At 42.6% G+C, this 25,139-nt stretch overlaps 1 protein-coding gene across 2 annotated transcripts in view; it reads left to right on the top strand.

Moving 5' to 3' along the window:
- Positions 1-25,139, top strand: part of LOC135552072 (trafficking protein particle complex subunit 9-like) — a 310,740-nt gene that overhangs the window by 144,485 nt on the left and 141,116 nt on the right. For both annotated transcript variants that reach the window (XM_064983454.1, XM_064983455.1), the window contains one exon: positions 19,884-19,994. In XM_064983454.1, the coding sequence (XP_064839526.1) occupies positions 19,884-19,994 (111 nt within the window). The remainder of the gene's footprint in view (positions 1-19,883; positions 19,995-25,139) is intronic.

Genomic DNA, 25,139 nt, shown 5'->3' on the forward strand with positions numbered 1-25,139 from the left:
GTACCCTCCAAGCTCGTCATCAAGCTCGAGACCCTGGGTCTCGACCCCGCCCTGTGCAACTAGGTACTGGACTTCCTGACGGGCCGCCCCCAGGTGGTGAGGGTAGGCAACAACATCTCCACCCCGCTGATCCTCAACACTGGGGCCCCACAAGGGTGCGTTCTGAGCCCTCTCTTGTACTCCTTGTTCACCCACGACTGCGCGGCAACGCACGCCTCCAACTCAATCATCAAGTTTGCGGACGACACAACAGTGGTAGGCTTGATTACCAACAACGATGAGACGGCCTACAGGGAGGAGGTGAGGAGGTGTCATTATGACCAAACAGTTCTCTTTTTGGTTCATCAGACCAGAGGACATTTCTACAAAAAGTACGATCTTTGTCCCCATTTGCAGTTGCAAACCGTAGTCTGGCTTTTTTTATGGTGGTTTTGGAGCATTGGCTTCTTCCTTGCTGAGCGGCCTTTCAGGTTATGTTGATATAGGACATGTTTCTACTGTGGATATAGATACTTTTGTACCTGTTTCCTCCAGCATCTTCACAAGTTCCTTTGCTGTTGTTCTGGGATTGATTTGCGCTTTTCACCAAAGTACGTTCATCTCTAGGAGACAGAACGCGTCTCCTTCCTGAGCGGTATGATGGCTGCATGGTCCCATGGTGTTTATACTTTTGTTTGTACAGATGAACGTGGTACCTTCAGGCTTTTGGAAATTGCTCCCAAGGATGAACCAGACTTGTGGAGGTCGGCAATTTTTGTTTTTTAGATCTTGGCTGATTTCTTTAGATTTTCCCATGATGTCAAGCAAAGAGACACTGAGTTTGAAGGTTGGCCTTGAAATACATCCACAGGTACACATCCAATTGACTCAAATTGTCAATTAGCCTATCAGAAGCTTCTAAAGCCATGACACAATTTTCTGTAGTTTTCAAAGCTGTTTAAAGGCACAGTCAACTTATTGTGTCTAAACTTTTGACCCACTGGAATTGTGATACAGTGAATTATAAGTGAAATAATCTGTCTGTAAACAATTGTTGGCAAGTGACTTATGTCATGCAGATGTCCTAACCGACTTTCCAAAACTGTAGCTTGTTAACAACACATTTGTGGAGTGGTTGAAAAACGAGTGTTAATGACTCCAACCTAAGTGTATGTAAACTTCCGACTTCAACTGTGTATATATATATATATATATATATATTTTACCTTTATTTAACTAGACAAGTCAGTTAAGAACAAATTCTTATTTAGAAAGATGGCCTACCCTGGCCAAACCCTAACCCGGATGACGCTTGGCCAATTATGTGCCGCCCTATGGGACTCCCAACATGGCCGTTTGTGACACAGCCTGGAATTGAATCAGGGTCTATAGTGACACCTCTTGCACCGAGATGCAGCTTCTTAGACTGCTGCACCACACTCGGGACCCCATATACAAACGTATGTGGACACCTCTTCAAATTAGTGGATTCGGCTATTTCAGCTACTCCCGTTGCTGACAGGTGCATATCGTGCACGCAGCCATGCGTTCTCCGTAGACAAACATTGGCAGTAGAATGGTCTTACTGAAGAGCTCAGTGACTTTCAATATGGCACATTCATAGGATGCCACTTTTCCAACAAGTCAGTTCGTCAAATTTCTGCCGTGCTGGAGCTGCACCAGTCAACTGTAAGTGCTGTTGTTGTGAAGTGGAAACGTCTAGGAGCCACAACGGCTCACCCACAAAGTGGTATGTCACACAAGCTCACAGGGCCGGTTAATGCTGAAGCACCTAGCGCGTAAAAACGCTTGTCCTCGGTTGCAACAAACACTACCAAGTTCCAAACTTTTTCTGGAAGCAACGTCAGCACAAGAACTGTTAGTCGGGAGCTTCATGAAATGGGTTTCCATGGCCAAGCAGACGCACACAAGCTAGCTCCCCGCCTACTTTGTGCAATTTCCGCCTGAAGACGTACCCAAATCTAACATCCTGTAGCTCAGGCACAGAACCAAGGATATGCATATTCTTGGTACCATTTGAAAGAAAACACTGACGTTTGTGTAAATGTGAATTGAATGTAGGATAATAACACACAATAGATCTGGTTTAGATAAAACAATGAAAAAAAACGTATGTTTTTTTATTTTTGTATCATCATCTTTAAAATGAACCAGATAAAACAAACATTAAGATAGGATGATGGGGACAATTTCCGTGAAACATATAAGAGGGCAACAGTACTTGTGCAAAGTTTCAGAATGATAACTTCCAAAATGAGTGTGCTACATGATATTTATCATGAAGTCACCCAGGTGTCCCATGCAAGTAGCCCAAATGTACCCAAGTGGCCAAATTGGTGAAGGTATACATTTTGAAAAAAATAACTATCTACAACATGCCAAAATGGTATTCTAACACACCACCCCCCCAAAAAAAAATTGACAAATAAATGGGAAAAAATAATTATTGATTGAAAAATATATATATATACATTTACAAAATAACATGGATAACTATTTACACACTTTCAATATTTGGATGACCCTCAGTCCTCTATCAAATCAAATCTATTTATATATCCCCAGCCTAAAACCCCAACTAGCAAAACTCCCTAGAGAGGCAAAACCCTAGGACGAAACCTAGAGAGGAACCAGGCTATGAGGGGTGGACAGTCTTCTTCTGGCTGTGCCGGGTGGAGATCACAGTGGTTGTAGAGGGTGCAACAGGACAGCACCTCGAGTAAAAATGAACAGTTTAGGGTTCCATAGCCGCAGGCAGAACAGTTGAAACTGGAACAGCGGCAAGGCCAGGTGGACTGGACACAGCAAGGAGTCATCGTGCCAGGTAGTCCTGACGCATGGTCCTAAGGCTCAGGTCCTCCTCCTCCGAGAGAGAATTAGAGAGAGCATACTTAAATTCACACAGGACACCGGATAAGACTCCCATTCGGAGTCAATGTCACTGTGAAAGAAAATGTTCAGTTAGAATAGTTTCACATATGAGCCCTGTATCAACAGGTATAATAAACAGATATATATATATATATATATATATATATATATATATATATATATATATATATATATATATATATATATATATATATATATATATATATATATATATAAAAATTATTCCCCAGAGTAAGTTACACTCTTCATTTCATAGCGTTCCTCTTGTTTGCACTGCTTCCAGCTGGTCTTTATGTTAGATATTTTATCCAATCATATTCAGCCATCATGTGTTGCCAGGGGTCTAACATCTGCCCTCCGGCGTTCAGAATCAACAGTGCGGGCGCTTGTAGCTTAAAGTGAATGGAAATTTAAATTTAGTGTCAACCAATAAGCTTGAGAATTGGCTATTGTACAACTGCTGGCTGGCTCCAGTGTTCCACAGGAGCCAGCTAGCAGGCGTAGTGCCTGCACGTCTTTTGATTGGATTACCAATATTGAGAGGCAGGTCCTATATGGGCAGGTCTCAGAACTAGGAAACTGAAATTGATCAACGAATTACTACGAATTACTACTATTACTACGAATTACTACTAAGCGTACTACTAAGCTGTTTTTTCAACCCACAATGGCGGAAGGAGAAGATATCGATTTGGTCGAGGATGTAATTATAACGCCATTCTCAAGACAAACTTATCAAGAAAAGTTAGACATTGTCAGGAGAGGTAGACGCCGATGCTACAAAGCCGACACTACAAAGACAGGCTCCCTGAAGCACTGCAAACTGTACTGCTGGGAATGCCTATTATTTGCAAGTGATCGATTTGGTGTTTGGAGCCACACTGGCTTTGCAAACCTGAGTTGTATAACCAAGGCAGCAACGAGATACCAAAGTACGGCTGGGTACTTACAAACAATGGTGCTTTTGAAAACTTTTGGGGACACCGGAGTGGATCTACAGCTCAACGAACAAGCACGCAGGGCAACGAAGCTGCACAATGAAAATGTATTGTACTCTTCCCCTGCAATTCTCTGAATAAAAATGTCAATTTCAAGTTGACGCAACGCCTGGTTATACTGCATTTCTGTCTAAATGTATAGTGTCTAGAGCCATGGCATCATAATGATGGTAATAAGAGGTGGATTAATTTGGGTGGGACTGTGTAGGACTTCACTGAAGGCCCAGGCCCCAGAACCACGGCACGCTACTGCAGACCAGCTAGATCTACGGTCTTTATTATATTACTGTCTTTATTATATTACAACAGACCAGCTGTATCTACTGTCTCCATTTCACTTTGGCCATTGATGTGGTCCTGCCCTCTCCTCAACAGCCTCAAATAGGCTATTTCATGTGGGTTGGGGTGGGGCAGCAGACACGCGAATCTCTCATTTCATGACATTAAATGTTTATATATTGCTTCTAAAATAAATAAAAAATCACAAATAATTTTTAATATTATTAATTTCAAACAAGGGCATTAGCATGATAAGAACTTACCAGTCCAAAACGATGTCCTCTCCCGTTCAAAAAATATTCCTCCACAATCGCTAAATGAAGCGTCCTACAATAATCTCTGTCTCACCTTCCCAATCAATTTATTCTAAAGTTGTGTGTACATCTGTATATCTAGACTTAGATTTAGCTTTCCCTGACTAAGTCACCATAATGATTGATATATAAACAGCTGAATCTGCGCGTTCACCAAACAATGCAGTGTGTAATATGCGTAGCTTCTTCCGGTATGAAAATTCAATAGCGCATGACTCTCTCTTTACACTGGAGCTTACTACATGGGTTGGTCTTGCAACACATAAACATGGCGTATTGCCGTTTAGCTCAGCTCATTGGCTTTCTACCCAGCTAGATTTCAAGACGATCAGTGGTCATTGGGTTAAAAGACAGTCAATCAACAAAACAGCGGGCAAATCATTGGTGCACAATGATGTAATTTCTTGTTGTCTTCAAATCGGTTTCTGTCAGTCAATATGGCCCATCAGGTTTGATTGTGTTACAAACAAACCAGTTGATTGCAGTGAAACCAAAAAATGACTGGAAAAGTCACGTTCTGTGTGGGTTATTTACCTGGAATGTGTTATCAAAAATGGAATGAGAAGGAATTCACGACACAAGCTGTTCACAAAATGTTTCGTGTTGGGCTATAAAAACAGATTTTCTCAAACAAAAGATCATTCATTGTGTAACAATGAGCATTGGAATTGCAAACAGATGAAGATCGTCAAAGGTAAACGATTTATTTTAATGCAGTTTGTGATTATGCTCAGATAATCGCTTCGCATTCTTTCGCAGTAAATCTTTTTTTTAAAATCTGACAACGCAGTTGGATTAGCAAGATTCTATGCTTTCGATACATGTGAGACACTTGTATTTTCATGAATGTTTAATATGACTATTTATGTAGCGATCACCGTATGTTGTGGAATTTCAGCCCGCTAGCGGGATCCGTGCGCAGGGAGGTTAAGATCACCATGCGCAATGCCAAGCGTCGGCTGGAGTAGTGTATAGCTTGTCGCCATTGGACTCTGGAGCAGTGATAATGCGTTCTCTGGAGTAATGAATCACTCTTCAATATCTGGCAGTCCGACGGACAAATCTGAGTTTGTCAGATGCCAGGACAACGCTAACTGTCCTAATGCATAGTGCCAACTGTAGAGTTTTGTGGAGGAGGATTAATGGTTTGTGGCTGTTTTTCATGATTTTTGCTAAGCCCCTTAGTACCAGTGAAGGGAAATCTTAACACTACAGCATACAATGACATTGAAGACGATTTTGTGCTTCCAACTTCGTGGCAACAGTTTGGGGAAGGCCCTTTCCTGTTTCAGCATGACAATGCCCCCGTGCACAATGCGATGTCCATACAGAAATTATTTGTCAAGATCAGTGTGGAAGATCTTGACTGGCCTGCACAGAACCCTGACCTCAACCCCATCAAACACCTTTGGGATGAGTTGGAATGCCGACTGTGAGCCAGGCCTAATCGCCCAACATCAGTGTCCGACTTCGCAAATGCTCTTGTGGCTGAAAGAAAGTTTCCGCAGCAATGTTCTGACATCTAGTGGAAAGCTTTCCCAGAAGAGTGGAGTCTGTTATAGCAGCAAAGGGGAACCAACTCCATATGTATGCCCATGATTTTGAAATGAGATGTTCGACAGGCATTTGATCATGTTGTGTATGTGTGAAATAGTCAGGGATCCGTTCATGACAGAAACCTGTTGGAACCGTACCGGTATTGCGTACAGCAGCTGGTTCAGTCTTTTGTGGTTTCATGGTTTTAGCCTTTTATTGATAGCCCAGCCTTCTATCTGCTCTGCTTGCATAAATGCAGGCAGTGCACTGTTCCCCACAGGCTCACACACACACACACACATCACGCACTCTAAAAATAGCAACACATTGGCAGGACTCTAAATCCACCCAGCCCAAATGTAATGAAGCACATTTCATTTGATGTAGGAGGGCTGTAGACGTATTGTCAGTGTTGTGCCAGAGGAGCCGCTGTGGAATCGTCACGTATTGATCTTGGATCCTGAGGATTGACCAGCCGTTGATCTGCTTCTCCTCTTTCTCGCTGCCACCGCCTTCTACCCAGTGATGATGATGGTTTTACCCAGTGATGATGATGGTTTTACCCAGTGATGATGATGGTTCTACCCAGTGATGATGATGGTTCTACCCAGTGATGATGATGGTTCTACCCAGTGATGATGATGGTTTTATCCAGTGATGATGATGGTTCTACCCAGTGATGATGATGGTTCTACCCAGTGATGATGGCAGCCATTTTGACCACTACCACACCTAAAAAACAGACACCAACTCCCACAGTACTAGGCTAGCTAGGCCACCTGTGATGGCTTTTTCAGATGAGACTATCTGAAATTGTGATGCACCAATATGACATTGTTGGTCGATATCCGATATTATCCTTTATTATCCAAAAAAACAATTCCGAACCTCTTGATACTCCCCATCCCGGATCCGGGATCGTGAATAAAGCCTCAGGCTCATTAGCATAACGCAACGTTAACGATTTCTGAAAATCGCAAAGCTTAGCCTTTTCTTAACAACACTGTCATCTCAGATTTTCAAAATATGCTTTTGAACCATATCAATTCACTAATTTGTGTAAGAGTATGCAAAGCTAGCTTAGCATTTTGAGTAGCATTTAGCACGCAACATTTTCACAAAAACCAGATAACCAAATAAATAAAATCATTTACCTTTGAAGAGCTTCGGATGTTTTCAATGAGGAGACTCTCAGTTACATAGCAAATGTTCAGTTTTTCCTGAAAGAATCTTTGTGTAGGAGAAATCGCTCCGTTTTGTACATCACATTCGGCTACCGAAACGAACCGAAAATTCAGTCACCAACAACGTCAAACTTTTTCCGAATTAACTCCATAATATCAACCGAAACATGGCAAACGTTGTTTGGAATCAATCCTCAGTGTTTTTTCACATATCTCTTCATTGATATATCGTTCGTGGAAGCCTGCTTTCTTCTCTGAATTCCATGGAAAAATACTTGCAGCTGAGGTTTGCGCACCAATTTCGGCACAGGACACCGGGCAGACACCTGGTAAATGTGGTCTCTTATGGTCAATCTTCCAATGATATGCCTACAAATACGTCACAATGCTGCAGACACCTTGGGGGAACGGTAGAAAGGGCAGGCTCATTCCTCTCGCATTCACAGCCATATAAGGAGACAATGGAAAACGGAGCATCAAAAATCCTGCACATTTCCTGGATGCCGTTTCATCTTGGTTTTGCCTGTAGCTCACGTTCTAGGGCACGCACTGAGAATATCCTTGCAGTTCTGGAAACATCAGTGTTTTCTTTCAAAAGCTACCAATTATATGCATAGTCGAGCATCTTTTTGTGACAAAATATTGCGCTTAAAACGGGCACGTCTTTTTATCCAAAAATGAAATAGCGCCCCCATAGCATCAAGAGGTTTTAACAATTTTAGCGGCCTTTTAAGCATTCTAGTACAGTTAAATAGTTGAAACACACACATTCTGACCAAATGGTCATTTTGTTGGCATTTACATATTACCAGTAAAACATAATCAAAACCAATTTCTTTCACTTATTTACTGTGCTGTTTCATTGTTAATTTGTTCAGTCTCAAACAGGATTTCATCATACATGTCAAGCTGTGAAGTTTCAGCTATGTCTGTCCGTGGCTTCACTTCCTTAGTGTCTGTTTCCGTTTGTCCAGCTGTGTCTAACATTTCACGTAAACCCTGTTTCTTGTCTGCATCGAAGTAGCGGTCCTTGTACCTACCATCGAGCGTGGTGGCGACACAGTAAAGAGAGACTGCCTGTTAAAGAAGTAGCGGTCCTTGTACCTAGTATCGAGCATGGTGGCGTCACAGTAAAGAGGCTCAGAGAGAATGCCTGTGAAAGAAGTAGCGGTCCTTGTACCTACCATCGAGCATGGTGGCGACACAGTAAAGAGGCTCAGAGAGAATGCCTGTTAAAGAAGTAGTGGTCCTTGTACCTAGCATCGAGCAGGGTGGCGACACAGTAAAGAGGCTCAGAGAGAATGCCACAGAATTGCTTGTTCACAGCCTCTTGTAGAGTAAGTTTTAACCCCACGGTCTGTGTGGGCAGTTTTGTAGAGCATTTCAATGCCATGACAGGGGGTATCACATCTGCAGCAGACGCAGTTGAAGAGCTTATTTCTCCAGTTAGTTGTTTGAATGGAGCTAGGAGTGTGTTCATGTTTCCAAGTTTCAAACATGTTCTGAAATGGCAGCAGCAGTATGAGAACCAGCACATTCTTAAACATGCAATACGGCTTTCCTCAGTACGATATCCTCGTCGACCCACTGCTGTCAGACTCGGCATGCTCATGGGGCTGACATTGCTCGTCCAAATATCAGTCGTGAAGCTAATAGCAGTTACCCCCATAGCAAGTAGCTCAGGGATGTGCGCTTTAACAATACTGTGTAATTCCGGTAGGACAACATCTGAAAAATAGCGCCTACTGGGTAGAGTGTACCGGGGCTCGAGGTGCTCAACCAATCGTAGAAAGCCAACATCATCCACGACAGAGAACGGATGATTGTCAAGGGCAATGAATTCCATTATCTTGGCTTCAATGGATTTCATCTTTGAGTTGTCTCGCTGAAATGTTATTACTCTTTCAAATGGCTGCTCGACTTGAACTTGTTTAGTTTTTGGAAGTGTGCGCTTAGTATTTTTCTGCTTTTGTTCTGTGTAGAGCTGTATTTGTCATGGCGTCATTACATCTACGTTATATAGATATGTACCTCATCTACCTACGTTATATAGATATGTACCTCATCTACCTACGTTAAATAGGTATGTACCTCATCTACATACGTTATATAGGTATGTACCTCATCTGCCTACGTTATACCGCCATCGATAAAAGACAGTACTGTGCAGCCGTCTTCATCGACCTTGCCAAGGGTTTCGACTCTGTCAATCACCATATTCTTATCGGCAGACTCAGTAGCCTCGGTTTTTCTGAAGACTGCCTTGCCTGGTTCACCAACTACTTTGCAGACAGAGTTCAGTGTGTCAAATCGGAGGGCATGCTGTCCGGTCCTCTGGCAGTCTCTATGGGGGTGCCACAGGGTTCAATTCTCGGGCTGACTCTTTTCTCTGTATATATCAATGATGTTGCTCTTGCTGCGGGCGATTCCCTGATCCACCTCTACGTAGACGACACCATTCTGTATACATCCGGACCGTCCTTGGACACTGTGCTATCTAACCTCCAAACAAGCTTCAATGCCATACAGCACTCATTCCGTGGCCTCCAACTGCTCTTAAACGCTAGTAAAACCAAATGCATGCTTTTCAACCGTTCGCTGCATGCACCCGCACGCCCGACTAGCATCACCACCCTGGATGGTTCCGACCTAGAATATGTGGACATCTATGTACCGAGGTGTCTGGCTAGACTGTAAACTCTCCTTCCAGACTCATGTCAAATATCTCCAATCTAAAATCAAATCTAGAGTCGGCTTTCTATTCCGCAACAAAGCCTCCTTCACTCACGCCGCCAAACTTACCCTATTAAAACTGACTATCCTACCGATCCTCGACTTCGGCGATGTCATCTACAAAATAGCTTCCAACACTCTACTCAGCAAACTGGATGCAGTTTATCACAGTGCCATCCGTTTTGTTACTAAAGCACCTTATACCACCCACCACTGCGACCAGTATGCTCTAGTCGGCTGGCCCTCGCTACATATTCGTCGCCAGACCCACTAGCTCCAGGTCATCTACAAGTCCATGCTAGGTAAAGCTCCGCCTTATCTCAGTTCACTGGTCACGATGGCAACACCCATCCGTAGCACGTGCTCCAGCAGGTGTATCTCACTGATCATCCCTAAAGCCAACACCTCATTTGGCCGCCTTTCGTTCCAGTTCTCTGCTGCCTGTGACTGGAACGAATTGCAAAAATCGCTGAAGTTGGAGACTTTTATCTCTCTCACCAACTTCAAACATCTGCTATCTGAGCAGCTAACCGATCGCTGCAGCTGTGTATAGTCTATCGGTAACTAGCCCACCCAATTTTACCTACCTCATCCCCATACTGTTTATTTATTTACTTTTCTGCTTTTTTGCACACCAATATCGCTACTTGTACATGACCATCTGATCATGTATCACTCCAGTGTTAATCTGCAAAATTGTAATTATTCGCCTACCACCTCATGCCTTTTGCACACAATGTATATAGACTCTTTTTTTTTCTACTGTGTTATCGACTTGTTAATTGTTTACTCCATGTGTAACTTTGTGTTGTCTGTTCACACTGCTATGCTTTATCTTGGCCATGTCGCAGTTGCAAATGAGAACTTGTTCTCAACTAGCCTACCTGGTTAAATAAAGGTGAAAAAAATAAAATATAGAAAATATATATAGTTATGTACCTCATCTACCTACGTTATATAGGCATGTACCTAATCTACCTACGTTATATAAGTATGTACCTAATCTACCTACGTTATATAGGTATGTACCTCATCTACCTACGCTATATAGATATGTACCTCATCTACCTACGTTATATAGGTATGTACCTAATCTACCGACGTTATATAAGTATGTACCTCATCTACCTACGCTATATAGGTATGTACCTCGTCTACCTACGTTATATAGGTATGTACCTCATCTACCTACGTTATATAGGTATGTACCTCATCTACCTACGTTATATAGGTATGTGCCTAATCCACCTACGTTATATAGGTATGTACCTCATCTACCTACGTTATATAGGTATGTACCTCATCTACCTACGTTATATAGATATGTACCTCATCTACCTACGTTATATAGATATGTACCTCATCTACCTATGTTATATAGGTATGTACCTCATCTACCTACGTTATATATGTATGTACCTCATCTACCTACGTTATATAGATATGTACCTCATCTACCTACGCTATATAGATATGTACCTCATCTACCTACGCTATATAGATATGCACCTCATCTACCTACGCTATATAGATATGTACCTCGTCTACCTACGTTATATAGGTATGTACCTCGTCTACCTACGTTATATAGGTATGTACCTCGTCTACCTACGTTATATAGGTATGTGCCTAATCCACCTACGTTATATAGGTATGTACCTCATCTACCTACGTTATATAGGTATGTACCTCATCTACCTACGTTATATAGATATGTACCTCATCTACCTACGTTATATAGATATGTACCTCATCTACCTATGTTATATAGGTATGTACCTCATCTACCTACGCTATATAGTTATGTACCTCATCTACCTACATTATATAGGTATGTACCTCATCTACCTACGTTATATATGTATGTACCTCATCTACCTACATTATATAGATATGTACCTCATCTACCTATGTTATATAGATATGCACCTCATCTACCTACGCTATATAGGTATGTACCTCATCTACCTACGCTATATAGATATGTACCTCGTCTACCTACGTTATATAGGTATGTACCTCGTCTACCTACGTTATATAGGTATGTACCTCGTCTACCTACGTTATATAGGTATGTGCCTAATCCACCTACGTTATATAGGTATGTGCCTAATCCACCTACGTTATATAGGTATGTACCTCATCTACCTACGCTATATAGATATGCACCTCATCTACCTACGCTATATAGGTATGTACCTCATCTACCTACGCTATATAGATATTTACCTCGTCTACCTACGTTATATAGGTATGTACCTCGTCTACCTACGTTATATAGGTATGTACCTCGTCTACCTACGTTATATAGGTATGTGCCTAATCCACCTACGTTATATAGGTATGTACCTCATCTACCTACGTTATATAGATATGTACCTCATCTACCTATGTTATATAGGTATGTACCTCATCTACCTACGTTATATAGATATGTACCTCATCTACCTACGTTATATAGGTATGTACCTCATCTACCTACGTTATATAGATATGTACCTCATCTACCTACGTTATATAGATATGTACCTCATCTACCTACGTTATATAGATATGTACCTCATCTACCTATGTTATATAGGTATGTACCTCATCTACCTACGTTATATATGTATGTACCTCATCTACCTACGTTATATAGATATGTACCTCATCTACCTACGCTATATAGATATGTACCTCATCTACCTACGCTATATAGATATGCACCTCATCTACCTACGCTATATAGGTATGTACCTCGTCTACCTACGTTATATAGGTATGTACCTCGTCTACCTACGTTATATAGGTATGTACCTCGTCTACCTACGTTATATAGATATGTACCTCATCTACCTATGTTATATAGGTATGTACCTCATCTACCTACGCTATATAGTTATGTACCTCATCTACCTACATTATATAGGTATGTACCTCATCTACCTACGTTATATATGTATGTACCTCATCTACCTACGTTATATAGATATGTACCTCATCTACCTACGTTATATAGATATGTACCTCTCTACCTATGTTATATAGGTATGTACCTCATCTACCTACGTTATATATGTATGTACCTCATCTACCTACGTTATATAGATATGTACCTCATCTACCTACGCTATATAGATATGTACCTCATCTACCTACGCTATATAGATATGCACCTCATCTACCTACGCTATATAGGTATGTACCTCATCTACCTACGCTATATAGATATGTACCTCATCTACCTACGTTATATAGGTATGTACCTCATCTACCTACGTTATATAGATATGCACGGCAGCTTTGACATCGGCTTTGCACATCAGCATTAAACTTGACATTGGGCCGATACCGATGTTGGCATTTTTAGCTAATATCGACCGATTCCGATATGCTTACCGATAGTGTCCATCCCTAATCTGAATAACAGCAAACTAGCTAAAGGAGTGGCAGTAGCAGAAGTGGTCTCATCCATCGTCTCAGGGTTTAATGGTTGTGGATGTGTTTGTAGGTACAAACAGCCAGAGACACAGCTAGTCAGATTATTTGCATGGCCATCTGTTTAAAAGCTTGTTTGGCCATCAGTGGTGGTTCTAAGAAGAAAGGAGCTGCCCTGGGCTGCCAAGGTTGGTAAGTTATTTTGTCCGACGGGATGGGTGAGCTTCTCTACCAATCAATAACGGTGAATGGCTGATCTCATGGCTCCTTCGTCAGCGTGACATAGCGCTGTCCAGAAAGATCTGGTGGTGTGTGTGGGAGGGTGTTTGTGAACATTAGAACACACGCACACATTATGTAAAGAAAACCCATTAAGGAGCACTCATCCATTCCTGTCCAGTCCTAACATCACAACATCAAAGGTGTTTGTCCTTTCATCACGGACCGTTTCCTAGCTGCTGTACGAGGCTGTTTCTTCTCTCCACACCAGTCTTTCTCTCTCCTCGATTCTACGGCCTATCTCTGTCTGTTTCTCCTCTTCTGTCTGTCTGTCTGTCTGTCTGTCTCTTCTCCAGCCTGTCTGTCTATCTGTCTCTTCTCCAGACTGTCTGTCTGACTTTCTCTTCTCCAGACTGTCTGTCTGACTTTCTCTTCTCCAGACTGTCTGTCTGACTTTCTCTTCTCCAGACTGTCTGTCTGACTTTCTCTTCTCCAGACTGTCTGTCTGACTTTCTCTTCTCCAGACTGTCTGTCTGTCTGACTTTCTCTTCTCCAGACTGTCTGTCTGTCTGTCTGTCTGCTTCTCCAGACTGTCTGTCTGTCTGCTTCTCCAGACTGTCTGTCTGTCTGCTTCTCCAGACTGTCTGTCTGTCTGCTTCTCCAGACTGTCTGTCTGTCTGTCTGTCTGTCTCTCTCTCTCTCTCCCTTCTGCATCCTGTCTCTGTCTGGCTTTCACATGCTCTTTCTTATTTTTCCACACAGATGGAAAAAGACAGTCAGGTTTTCAGAATGGTCTTAAATGAGAATAATGTATGTAGTCCACAGTACAGCAGGAGGTACTCAAAACACAACGGATGTCTCAACTACCAGCTGTGTACTGATTGATGTCTCATGTCTACCAGCTGTGTACTGATTGATGTCTCATGTCTACCAGCGGTGTACTGATGTCTCATGTCTACCAGCGGTGTACTGATGTCTCATGTCTACCAGCTGTGTACTGATGTCTCATGTCTACCAGCGGTGTACTGATGTCTCATGTCTACCAGCGGTGTACTGATGTCTCATGTCTACCAGCGGTGTACTGATGTCTCATGTCTACCAGCGGTGTACTGATGTCTCATGTCTACCAGCTGTGTACTGATGTCTCATGTCTACCAGCTGTGTACTGATGTCTCATGTCTTCCAGCTGTGTACTGATGTCTCATGTCTACCAGCTGTGTACTGATGTCTCATGTCTACCAGCTGTGTACTGATGTCTCATGTCTACCAGCTGTGTACTGATGTCTCATGTCTACCAGCAGTGTACTGATGCCTCATGCCTACCAGCAGTGTACTGATGCCTCATGCCTACCAGCAGTGTACTGATGTCTCATGCCTACCAGCTGTGTACTGATGTCTCATGTCTACCAGCTGTGTACTGTAGGTGAAATCTCAGCAGTCTGCCTCCCTCCTCTTAGAGAGACACCAATGTCCTCTACCCTTTCACTCTACTTTCCTCCTCCCTCCTCTTAAATCCCTGAGTTAATGGAGACATCATTAGAGTTTGCCCCGACCCCTAATAAAGTGTCACCGTAATTAAAATACCATACTTCTAGCAGGGGGCGTCCATGTTTCTCTGACTGTCTCCTTGTCTCTGCTGGCAGACATGATTAACACAGCTGAGGGTAGTACCAAGAAAGAGAGGGGGTGACAACTGATTTATCCTCCCCACCGTTTAGCTGAACCATCAATCAGGAAGCACCGTCACAGCAGCTTAGCCAATCAGGAGACAGCGCCGTAGAACAGGGCTGTGGAAACAGTCACCCACCACGGCCGTAGCTTAATAGCAAAAATGATCAGGAAGTCATCTGGACAAAGTTTATAATGTGGCAACTTGCACATCGCAGACGTTGGCGCTGTACCAGAGGTAGAAATGTTTTAAAAGTGAACCATTTCAACAAGTATCTACCCGGGAGACTGACTGACGGACTGGGCTTCTAAAGATCTAAGATGTGAATAAATGATTCAAGGCAGCCAACTATTTGTCTCCGTTTCGGTCTCTGAATTCTAAACTCTAAATTCTCCTCACAGTCATAGCTCAGAGATAACCTTGGTGTTGTGATCACTGAACTGACCTTTACATTTCACATCGGATACATCAATAAATTAATTTGTCAACATAATATCAGTATAATTATAGAATGATTTTTCCATCTTGTGTAGGTTTTAGGTTAGCAAACGGTGTGGTCTGTGTATGGTAGCTACTGTACTGGCTTGTGTGGTTGTGTTCTGACTAGGTCTGCATCTTTTTTTCAATTTGAAGAAGAGGCAGGACACTTGCTCACAATTACACGCAATTACACGCTTGATGTTTTATTATTTGAAGTTAAAAACATCTGCTCACTCCCTCCCCAGTACCCGTCAGTGTGTGTACCTGTGGTTGGTTCTAACCCGGTTCTATTTATTTCCCTAGAACCCGTCTGTGTGTGGTTCTTTATTTTTTTAAGATGCTATTTAAACTTTATTTAACTAGGCAATTCTGATTTACAATGACTACAGGGGCTGATTATTATATATATATATATATATATATATATATATATATATATATATATATATATATATATATATATATATATATTTGAGGTCATTTGAAGTTATATATATATATATATATATATATATATATATATATATATATATATATATTATATAACTTCAAATAACTTCAAATATATATAATATATAGGACAAAACACATCATGACTTGTTAGTAACACATGACAACACGGCATGGTAGCAACACAACGTTGTAGCAGCACAAAACATGGTACAAACGTTATTGGGCATAGACAGCAGCACAAAGGGCAAGAAGGTAGAGACAACAATACATCACGCGAAACAGCCCCAATTGTCAGTAAGAGGGTCCATGATTGAGTCTTTGAATGAAGAGCTGGAGATAAAACTGTCCAGTTTGAGTGTTTTTTTTTGCTGCTCGTTCCAGTCGCGAGCTCCAGGGAACTGAAAAGAGGAGCGACCCAGGGATGTTTGTGCTATGTGGACCTTTAACAGAATGTGACTGGCAGAACGGGTGTTGTATGTGTAGGATGAGGGCTGCAGTAGATATCTCAGATAGGGTGTAATGAGGCCTAAGAGGGTTTTATAAGTAAGCATCCACCAGTGGGTTTTGTGACGGGTATACAGAGATGATCAGTTTACAGAGGAGTATAGAGTGCAGTGATACGTCCTATAAGGAGCATTGGAGGCAAATCTGATGGCCAAATGGTAAAGAACATCTAGCTGCTTGAGAGCACCCTTACCTGCTGATCTATAAATTACGTCTCCATAATCTAGCATAGGTAGGATGGTCATCTGAATCAGGGTTAGTTTGGCAGCTAGTGTGAAAGAGTAGCGATTACGAAAAAGGCAACCAAGTCTAGATTTAACTTTAGCCTGCAGCTTTGATATGTGCTGAGAGAAGGACAGTGCACCGTCTAGCCATACTCCCAAATACATTCCAAGCTCTAAACCCTCAGAAGTAGTAATCACACCGGTGGGGAGAGGGGCATTCTTTCTACCAAACCACATTACCTTTGTTTTGGATGTGTTTAGAACAAGGTTAAGGGCAGAGAAAGCTTGTTGGACACTAAAAAAGCTTTGTTGTAGAGCATTTAATACAAAATCCAGGGAGGGGCCATCTGCATATAAATGGATGAGAGAGCTTCCTACTGCCTGAGCTATGTTGGTGATGTAAATTGAGAAGTACGTGGGGCCAAGTATTGTGCCTTGGGGTACTCACTTGGTGACAGGCAGTGGCAAATGTTCAGATTTTATACTCTGCACTCTTTGAGAGTGGTAGTTAGTAAACCAGGCCGAAGACCCCTCAGAGACACCAATACACCTAAGCCAGCCCACAAGAATGGAATGGTCTACTGTATCAAAAGCTTTGGTCAAGTCAATACAAATAGCAGCACAACATTGCTTAGAATCAAAGGCAATGGTGACATCATTGAGGACCTTTAAGGATGCAGTGACATGTCCATAAGCTGAGCGGAAACCAGATTGCATACCAGTGAGGATACTATAGACATCAAGAAAGCCAGTCAGCTGTTTATTAACACGTTTTTCAAACACTTTTGATAAACAGGGCAAAATAGAAATAGGCCTATAACAGTTAGGATCACCTTGACCCCCCCCCTTTTATTAAAGGATGAACTGTGGCTGCCTTCCAAACAATGGGACCCTCCCCAGAGAGGAGTCAGGTTAAAAAAAGGTTAGAGAATGGCTTGGCGATTTATAGGGGCTGCAAACATAAAGAAGAAAGGGTCTAAACCCATATAATTTTTGGGGGTCAAGTTTCAGGAGCTCCTCTAGCACCTCGGTTTCAGTGACTGCCTGCAGGGAAAAACTGGGCAGGGGAAAAAGAGGGAGAAGCATTTGGGATAGTCGCATTAGAAGGGGTGAGAGATGAGGAAATGTTGGACGTGCAAGGAGGCATGGCTGAGTCAAATATGAATTCTGACTTAATGATGTGGTGATTTAAGAGCTCAGCCATGTGGGTTAGACCCACAGAGAGAGAACTGCTGCTTAAACTAACTAACTTTGGCCTTCCGGATTGTCTGAGTGCACTTATTTCTCATTTGCCTGAATGAGTATGCATGTTTCTAGCATTTCTCCAAATGGAATTCTTGAGGTGGAGTAACTCTGCAAGATCGTGGTCGAACCAGGGGTTGAAATATTTTTTATACCACTGAAATATCAAAAAAGAAGGTCCAAGTGTCTTCGACAGAGGGGATCAAGTTGATTCTATACCAATTTACAAAGGCCAAGACATGAAGGAAGGCATTCTCATTCAAGTTTTTTAGCAAGCGTTTATGACAAATCAGGACAGGTTGTTTCACTGAGCAGACATTACAAACACAGGCTGTAAAACAGTGATCACTAAGGCCATTACAGAAAATACCAGACCGATACCTATCAGGATTATATGTGAGGATAACATCGAGGAGAGTAGCCTTTTCTGGGTGTTTGGAGTCATACCTTGTGGGATTGGTAATAATCTAACAAAGATTTAGGGAGTCCCATTGCTTTAGGACCTGGTCAGGTGGTTTAAGCATGTCAAAGTTTATGTCACCTAGCAGGACAAATTCAGACTTAGTTTAAGGGGCCAGGAGAGAGCTTAGGGCAGGTAGGGTACAGCCTGGTGCTGATGGTGGATGATAACACCAAGCAACAGTCAAAAAAGTTTAATTTGTTAAAACCAGCCATTCAAATTTTTGGGGGACGGACTTGGTGGAGACAACCAAGCATTGAAGGTGATCCTTGGTAAAGATTGCCACTCCACCACCTTTGGAAGATCTGTCTTGCCGAAAAAAGTTATACCCAGAAAGGTAAACATCAGTGTTCAAAACACTCTTTCTTAACCACATCTCAGTAATGACCAACACATCTGGATTGGAATTGTTAACCCACACTTTCAATTGATACTTTTTAGGTATTAAGCTTCTCGTGTTAACATGCAGAATACCCAGGTTTTTATGAGAGCAGAAATCAGTGAAGCAGATATCAGAGCCCAAATCAGAATTGGGGCTAACAATTGTAGATGAGCCAGGGTGTACATGCACATTTCCAGATATCATCAGAAGTAATACAATCAGGGAAAGGCAGAGGACAGGGAGATCTCTGCAGTGTTGATTTTTATGACATTTGAATGTGCATCAGATGGCAACAATCATATTGTACAGCAATTTCATCAGGTAACATGAATACAAAGTTGGGCGAGAGGTGGTTAGAATAGGATGGGAGGCCAAGAGTCTGTGTAGCCATTAGAGAGTCAGAGTCCCCAGTGTGGGAACAACAGTATGTCCCACAGTCAGGTAAACAAGCAAGTTCATAGTCAACAAAGCACGCAGGAGTCCTGAGGGAAATAGCATAAAGCACAAGAAAAAATATAACGACTTGGGGCTAGCCGTTGTAAGTTCAGAGTCACTCGCCCCAACAGTGAGTGTGTGGCGGGGGTACCTGTACCAGACAGGCCAGGGCAGACGGTGAACAGGTCACCAGGTGGAATCCTATCAGCAGTGCAGCAGGCAACGGGAGTAGGGTGTCACACCCACTTGGGAGAATCTATTTTCGGGAGGCAGATTCCTAGCTAATGTAGCTAACAAGTCTGTCCAGTGTTTTTTTCCAAGTGGAAAAGGAGGTCGTTAGCTAGCTATACCCCTTCAGTTTCGGCAAATGGTTCTTTAAGACGTCCAAACAAAGTTGTCCTGTAGCTGTTACATTTTGGAGATTCTGATGTGAAGACCCGGTTCTATCTTTCTCCCCAGAACCCGTCAGTGCCACCTGCTGCTGGACGTGTTCAATTCAACAGAACATGAGCTGACGGTCAGCGCCAACAACAACCAGGACCTGGTGCTGCACGCCTCAGAGTGTCAGAGGTATGTGACATTTAACCTGCCCATTCAAAGGGAGTCAGTGGATGACTTTCTACTCCATTCTATGTATTAAATGTAGACATATTGTGTGCCAGGTTTCTCTTATGAACATGAGCACATAAATGAATTTACGGATATGAACACAAACACAAATCCAACCAGTCAGAGTCATATGAGCGAACGATGTACACTGACCAAGCCTGTGTTGTGTGATTATGTGATGTATGTACCCTGCAGTGTATTTTGTGTCTTCACGTGTGTTCAACTGATTTCTTATAGCCTGTAGTTGGGCTTATGAGACTCTAATGGCTAAGAATGGATTCGTTCCGACGGGTCAACTCTGCCTTGTCGACCTAACCATTGTAGTTAGGTCCATTGTTGGCATCCCTCTGATCCCATTTGTGATGTTTTTACTGGGGTCAATAATGACAGCTTCTAGAGCAGCCCTTTAAAGGGATAGTTCACCCAAATGACATTGGTTTCCTTACCCTGTAAGCCGGACTGCCAGTCGAGCTTTGACCCCAGTTATCATACAAGCCCACATAAGACCTGGACAATGCATGAAGTGAACAATCCCTGTAAACCTCCCTCCTTTACTAACCTAAACTCTCTATGAAGCTGCTCATTTCACTGGATTTTAGTATGAGACAAGGTTTTCCTGTTGGCTTTGAACACTAAGCGGGGAGCTCCATCAGTAGCTTGCTGCATTTCTAAACGCACATTCATTCTACATTGATGAAGACATGTTGGAAGTTTGTTTACAGTGAGCTACTGTACGTTTTGACATTGGATTATTCTGACACTGTCGCCTCCTCGCCCTTCCTTTCCCCTTCCTATCTCTGAACCTCGCCTCTCTCCCTGTCTTCATTCCTCTCCTCTCTCCCTGTCTCCATTCCTCTCCTCTCTTCCTCATACCGCCAGTTAACCTTCTGAACATTACCGAATTCTTATTCCTGTCACAGCTATCTCTGAGCAGCGTTGTCCTCCTGCGATGAGTAGAGGTGGAGAAGTGTGCGTGTGTGGGGAACACCACATGGGTGCCCCACAACAAGCCCTACTCTACCGGAGAGGAATGCTGTCTAACTTCCTGTATGGGAGAGAACATGGGGGTTGTTCTTTTCAGAATATCCTTCTCTAGGACTTTATTTTATTTAACTTTTATTTAATCTTTATTTAACTAGGCAAGTCAGTTAAGAACACACTCTTATTTACAATGACGGCCTGGGAACAGTGGGTTAACTGCCTTGTTCAGGGGCAGAACGTCAGATTTTTACCTTGTCAGCTCGGGGATTCGATCTAGCAACCTTTCGGTTACTGAGCCCAACACTCTAACCACTAGGCCATCTACATGCCACCGACTATTGGTCAATGTAGCTTTTAGGACAGCTCTACAAATGATTAGCATATAGCGGTCTCCTCTTTGTTTCCTTTTAGCCTGTGAATGTTTGTCTTTCTTATACTCTACACGGCTGGTTCATAAGTTAGGTCCGTTTTGTTGCTCAAAAGATGTAGGGAGGTCTCCTAATTTTTCCAGGGAATTGACAGTAAGACTTTGGAGCTCCTTGTTCTCTCGTCTGTTGGTAAAATGATAACACGTTAGGTTAGGAATGATGCCCCAACTGCATTCAGAGACGTCTTTTTAAAGAGGTTGTGTTATCTTTTAAAGAGTCTTAATGAAGAGTGTGCACGTGAGCCAGTGCACAGGCAGGTCAGCGGTTCATTTTTAATCGCTGGTATTACAGCTGCGGTGGAGACAAAGAGCTCTGAATCCCGCCTGAGCTTCCATACATTAGAACAGGAAAACACTCAGTGAACTTAAGCCCTGGATTCTATAAGATATTAAGGGAAATTGTCCAAATAATCTTTTATGCAGTTTATTAACTTTTTTTTTAAACAATTATTCCGTCTGTATATATTGAGTTATTAACAAAAACCCTCTCTGTTTATATAGTGCTATTGTATTAGTTTAAAGTTAAGCTGGGAAATGTTATTTGCATTAATACAACCATGCATAGGGCATGTGGATGCAGAGGAGGAGTAATTAACAAAAACCCTCTCTGTTTATATAGTGCTATTCTATTAGTTTAAAGCTACACTGGGGATTTTAATTTGCAGAAATATGACGCTGTTCGTTCATGGCAGAAAGAAAGAGGTTTGGTTGCTTTCATGTTCTCCCATCTTTCAACGCTCAGCCTCCTCCTAGATCTTTAACCCTCGTTCCTGTTCATTACTGCTGAAAGACAGATGAGAGGAGCCAGCGATATGAATGAGAATGGCCCCTCTGATGTTTGGAAGCCCTAGAAAGCTCGAACACAGACCTCTGTCTGCCTCTTCAACCAGACATGCTTTTGTATGAGGTTTTCACCGTGGGGGATAGGGAGAATAGAGAGAGCAGGACTTGTCTATTTTAGTTTGGTTGTTTTGTCTTTGTGCTCTCCAAAATTCATTGACCCCTTTGGTGTATAAGTTCATCTTTGTCTTGATTTGTATGGGCTGCTACAATATTATTCATGACTTTAATGAAATTCACAGCATGAGACCTCAAGGGACCATAACCCACAATTAAAATGAGAGAACCTTCATGCAGACCTGAATAAAGCTAAGTAAGCCAATGTAGCGGGGACGAGTGACATACTTGTTGATGAACAGAAAGCGAAATACACTCAGTTGCCAGTTTATTAGGTACACCCATCAAAAACCGAGTCCCAGAACAGCCAGAATTCTTCGAGAAATTCTTGCTCAATTGGTATTAAGGGACCTAACGTGTGGAAAACATTCTCCATACCATTACACCACTGCTACCAGCATGTACTGTTGACACCAGGCAGGATGGGGCCCATGGACTCATGCTGCTTACTCCAAATCCGGGATTCAGCATGACGCAACAGTGACTCGGCATGACGCAACAGTGACTCGGCATGACGCAACAGTGACTCGGCATGACGCAACAGTGACTCGGTATGACGCAACGCAACGCCATCAGCATGCCGCAACAGTGACTCAGCGTGACACAACAATGACTCAGCGTGACGCAACGCAATGCCAACAGCGTGACGCAACGCAATGCCAACAGCGTGACGCAACGCAATGCCAACAGCGTGACGCAAGAGTGACTCAGCATGACACAACGCAATGCCATCAGCATGACGTAACAGTAACTGGGATTGATTGGACCAGGCAATGTTTTTCCACTCCTCAGTGTTGGTGATTGTGTGTTCGCTGGAGCAGCTTCTTCTTGTTTTTAGCTGATAGGAGTGGAACCCGGTGTAGTCGTCTGCTGCAATAAATCAATGAGTTGTGCGTCCCAAGATGCTGTTCTGCACACCACTGTTGTACTGCGTCGTTATTTGCAAATAATAATGCAAATATTTTTTGTGAACAAGGGAGTGTACCTAATAAACAGACCACTGGGTGTATATCTGTCAGCTTCTAAACAAACTACTGTGAGAAACGTGTTCCCTAAGCCCGAGGAAACTCAAAGACAAATGGACCAGAGCCAACAGCTATGGCTGTTGTTCTCCACATTGACTTCCTTGTGTGTGTGTGTGTGTGCGAGTGTATTTTTGTGCGTGTGCTATTTTAAGTGCCTGAAGTGTATCAGTTTAAGCTCTGACTTCGACAGAGAGAATCCCTGAGGGATGTCCTCTTTTTATATCTCTGTTTGTCTGTCTGTTCTGTGTGAATGAAAGCTCAGGGTGAACATCCATGACAGGAGCGTCTCCTTGTGTGGTGATGAAGCCTTCCTGTTCAACCCAACCTTGTCATCGTCCCCGTAATATCCTTTAAGTTCCTTTGCTCCGTACAAGCTGCAGGTATTTCCTGCGTGGCCTGAAGCCTCTGTTTGATTCACAGGTTTCTGCTGAGGTTTTGGTCTTCCAGCTCTGTGGTGGTGGTGGTGGCGGCCCATTTTGATCCGCCCAGCCTGTATCCAGACATGGGTGATAGAGAACTTTGAAACAACAGCCCATTGCACAGCAATCTGAAATGAATCTTTCCCCAGCTACTGGCTGGTGAGGTTGTTTAAAAGACACTAGGCTCGTTTGCAATTGTACATGCCTATCGGCACCAATATGTGTGTGTCACACACATATGGTTTCCATGGTGACCACTTATCCAATCTCATGTGTGTCTTACAAGAAGGCAGAGAATATTATTCGACCATTTCCTTACGATGCTCTGTAATATCTGTCTGCTGAGGAGATGGGGGCCGTGGTTTGTGTGTGCGTGCGTGCAGGCTTTTGGCGCTCCCTCTGCGACAGAGATGAGACCTGAATGTTCTGACCTGAAGGTTCACTTCCTACTGAGGAAGGTTCACTTCACATCCAGGGGGAAAAAATGCCTCGGTGATGCTGCGTGAATTTGCTGTGAGGATAGATGTTTTTCCCCTCTCCTTCCTTCCTTTTGGAAAATGGGTCCATCTGGGGACACATTCATTATGGAAATGTAATTGTATTTTTTATAGAGGCTCCCACCCTCCCGAACTAGCCCCCATGGGGACAAGGAGGGGTTTTAGGTGTGGGACCATCAAGATCTCTGCTCACCTGTGTGTGTGGGTGTGGGTGGGTGTTATTTGTGTGTGTATTTGTGTGTATTTGTGTATTTTTGTGTGTGTGTATTTGTGTGTGTGTGTGTATTTGTTTGTTTGTGTGTGTGTATTTGTTTGTTTGTGTGTGTGTGTTTGTTTGTGTGTGTGTATTTGTTTGTTTGTGTGTGTGTATTTGTTTGTTTGTGTGTGTGTATTTGTTTGTTTGTGTGTGTGTGTTTGTTTGTGTGTGTGTGTGTGTGTGTGTGTGTGTATTTATTTGTGTGTGTGTGTGTGTGTATTTATTTGTGTGTGTTATTTGTGTGTGTGTGTGTATTTGGGTGTGTGTTATTTGTGTGTGTGTATTTGGGTGTGTGTTATTTGTGTGTGTGTGTGTGACAGCATCAAAATGTAAGTAAGTTCAGAAATATGTAGTGCTGTAATATCAACACATTCAGAATCATAGTATTCTATTTGCTTTGTCTTCTGAAACTTGTAAACAGTTGAAACCCTCAGGCCAGGCAACATCCTGTGTTTTCCTCTAATCCAATTCATTCACAGCTATAATCTCCTCTAGTTGAAACCCAAACAGATGTTTTATCATGAGATATACCAACCTACTAGAT

Source organism: Oncorhynchus masou, chromosome 13 (assembly GCF_036934945.1).
Source record: "Oncorhynchus masou masou isolate Uvic2021 chromosome 13, UVic_Omas_1.1, whole genome shotgun sequence".
Taxonomy (NCBI): Eukaryota; Metazoa; Chordata; class Actinopteri; order Salmoniformes; family Salmonidae; genus Oncorhynchus; species Oncorhynchus masou.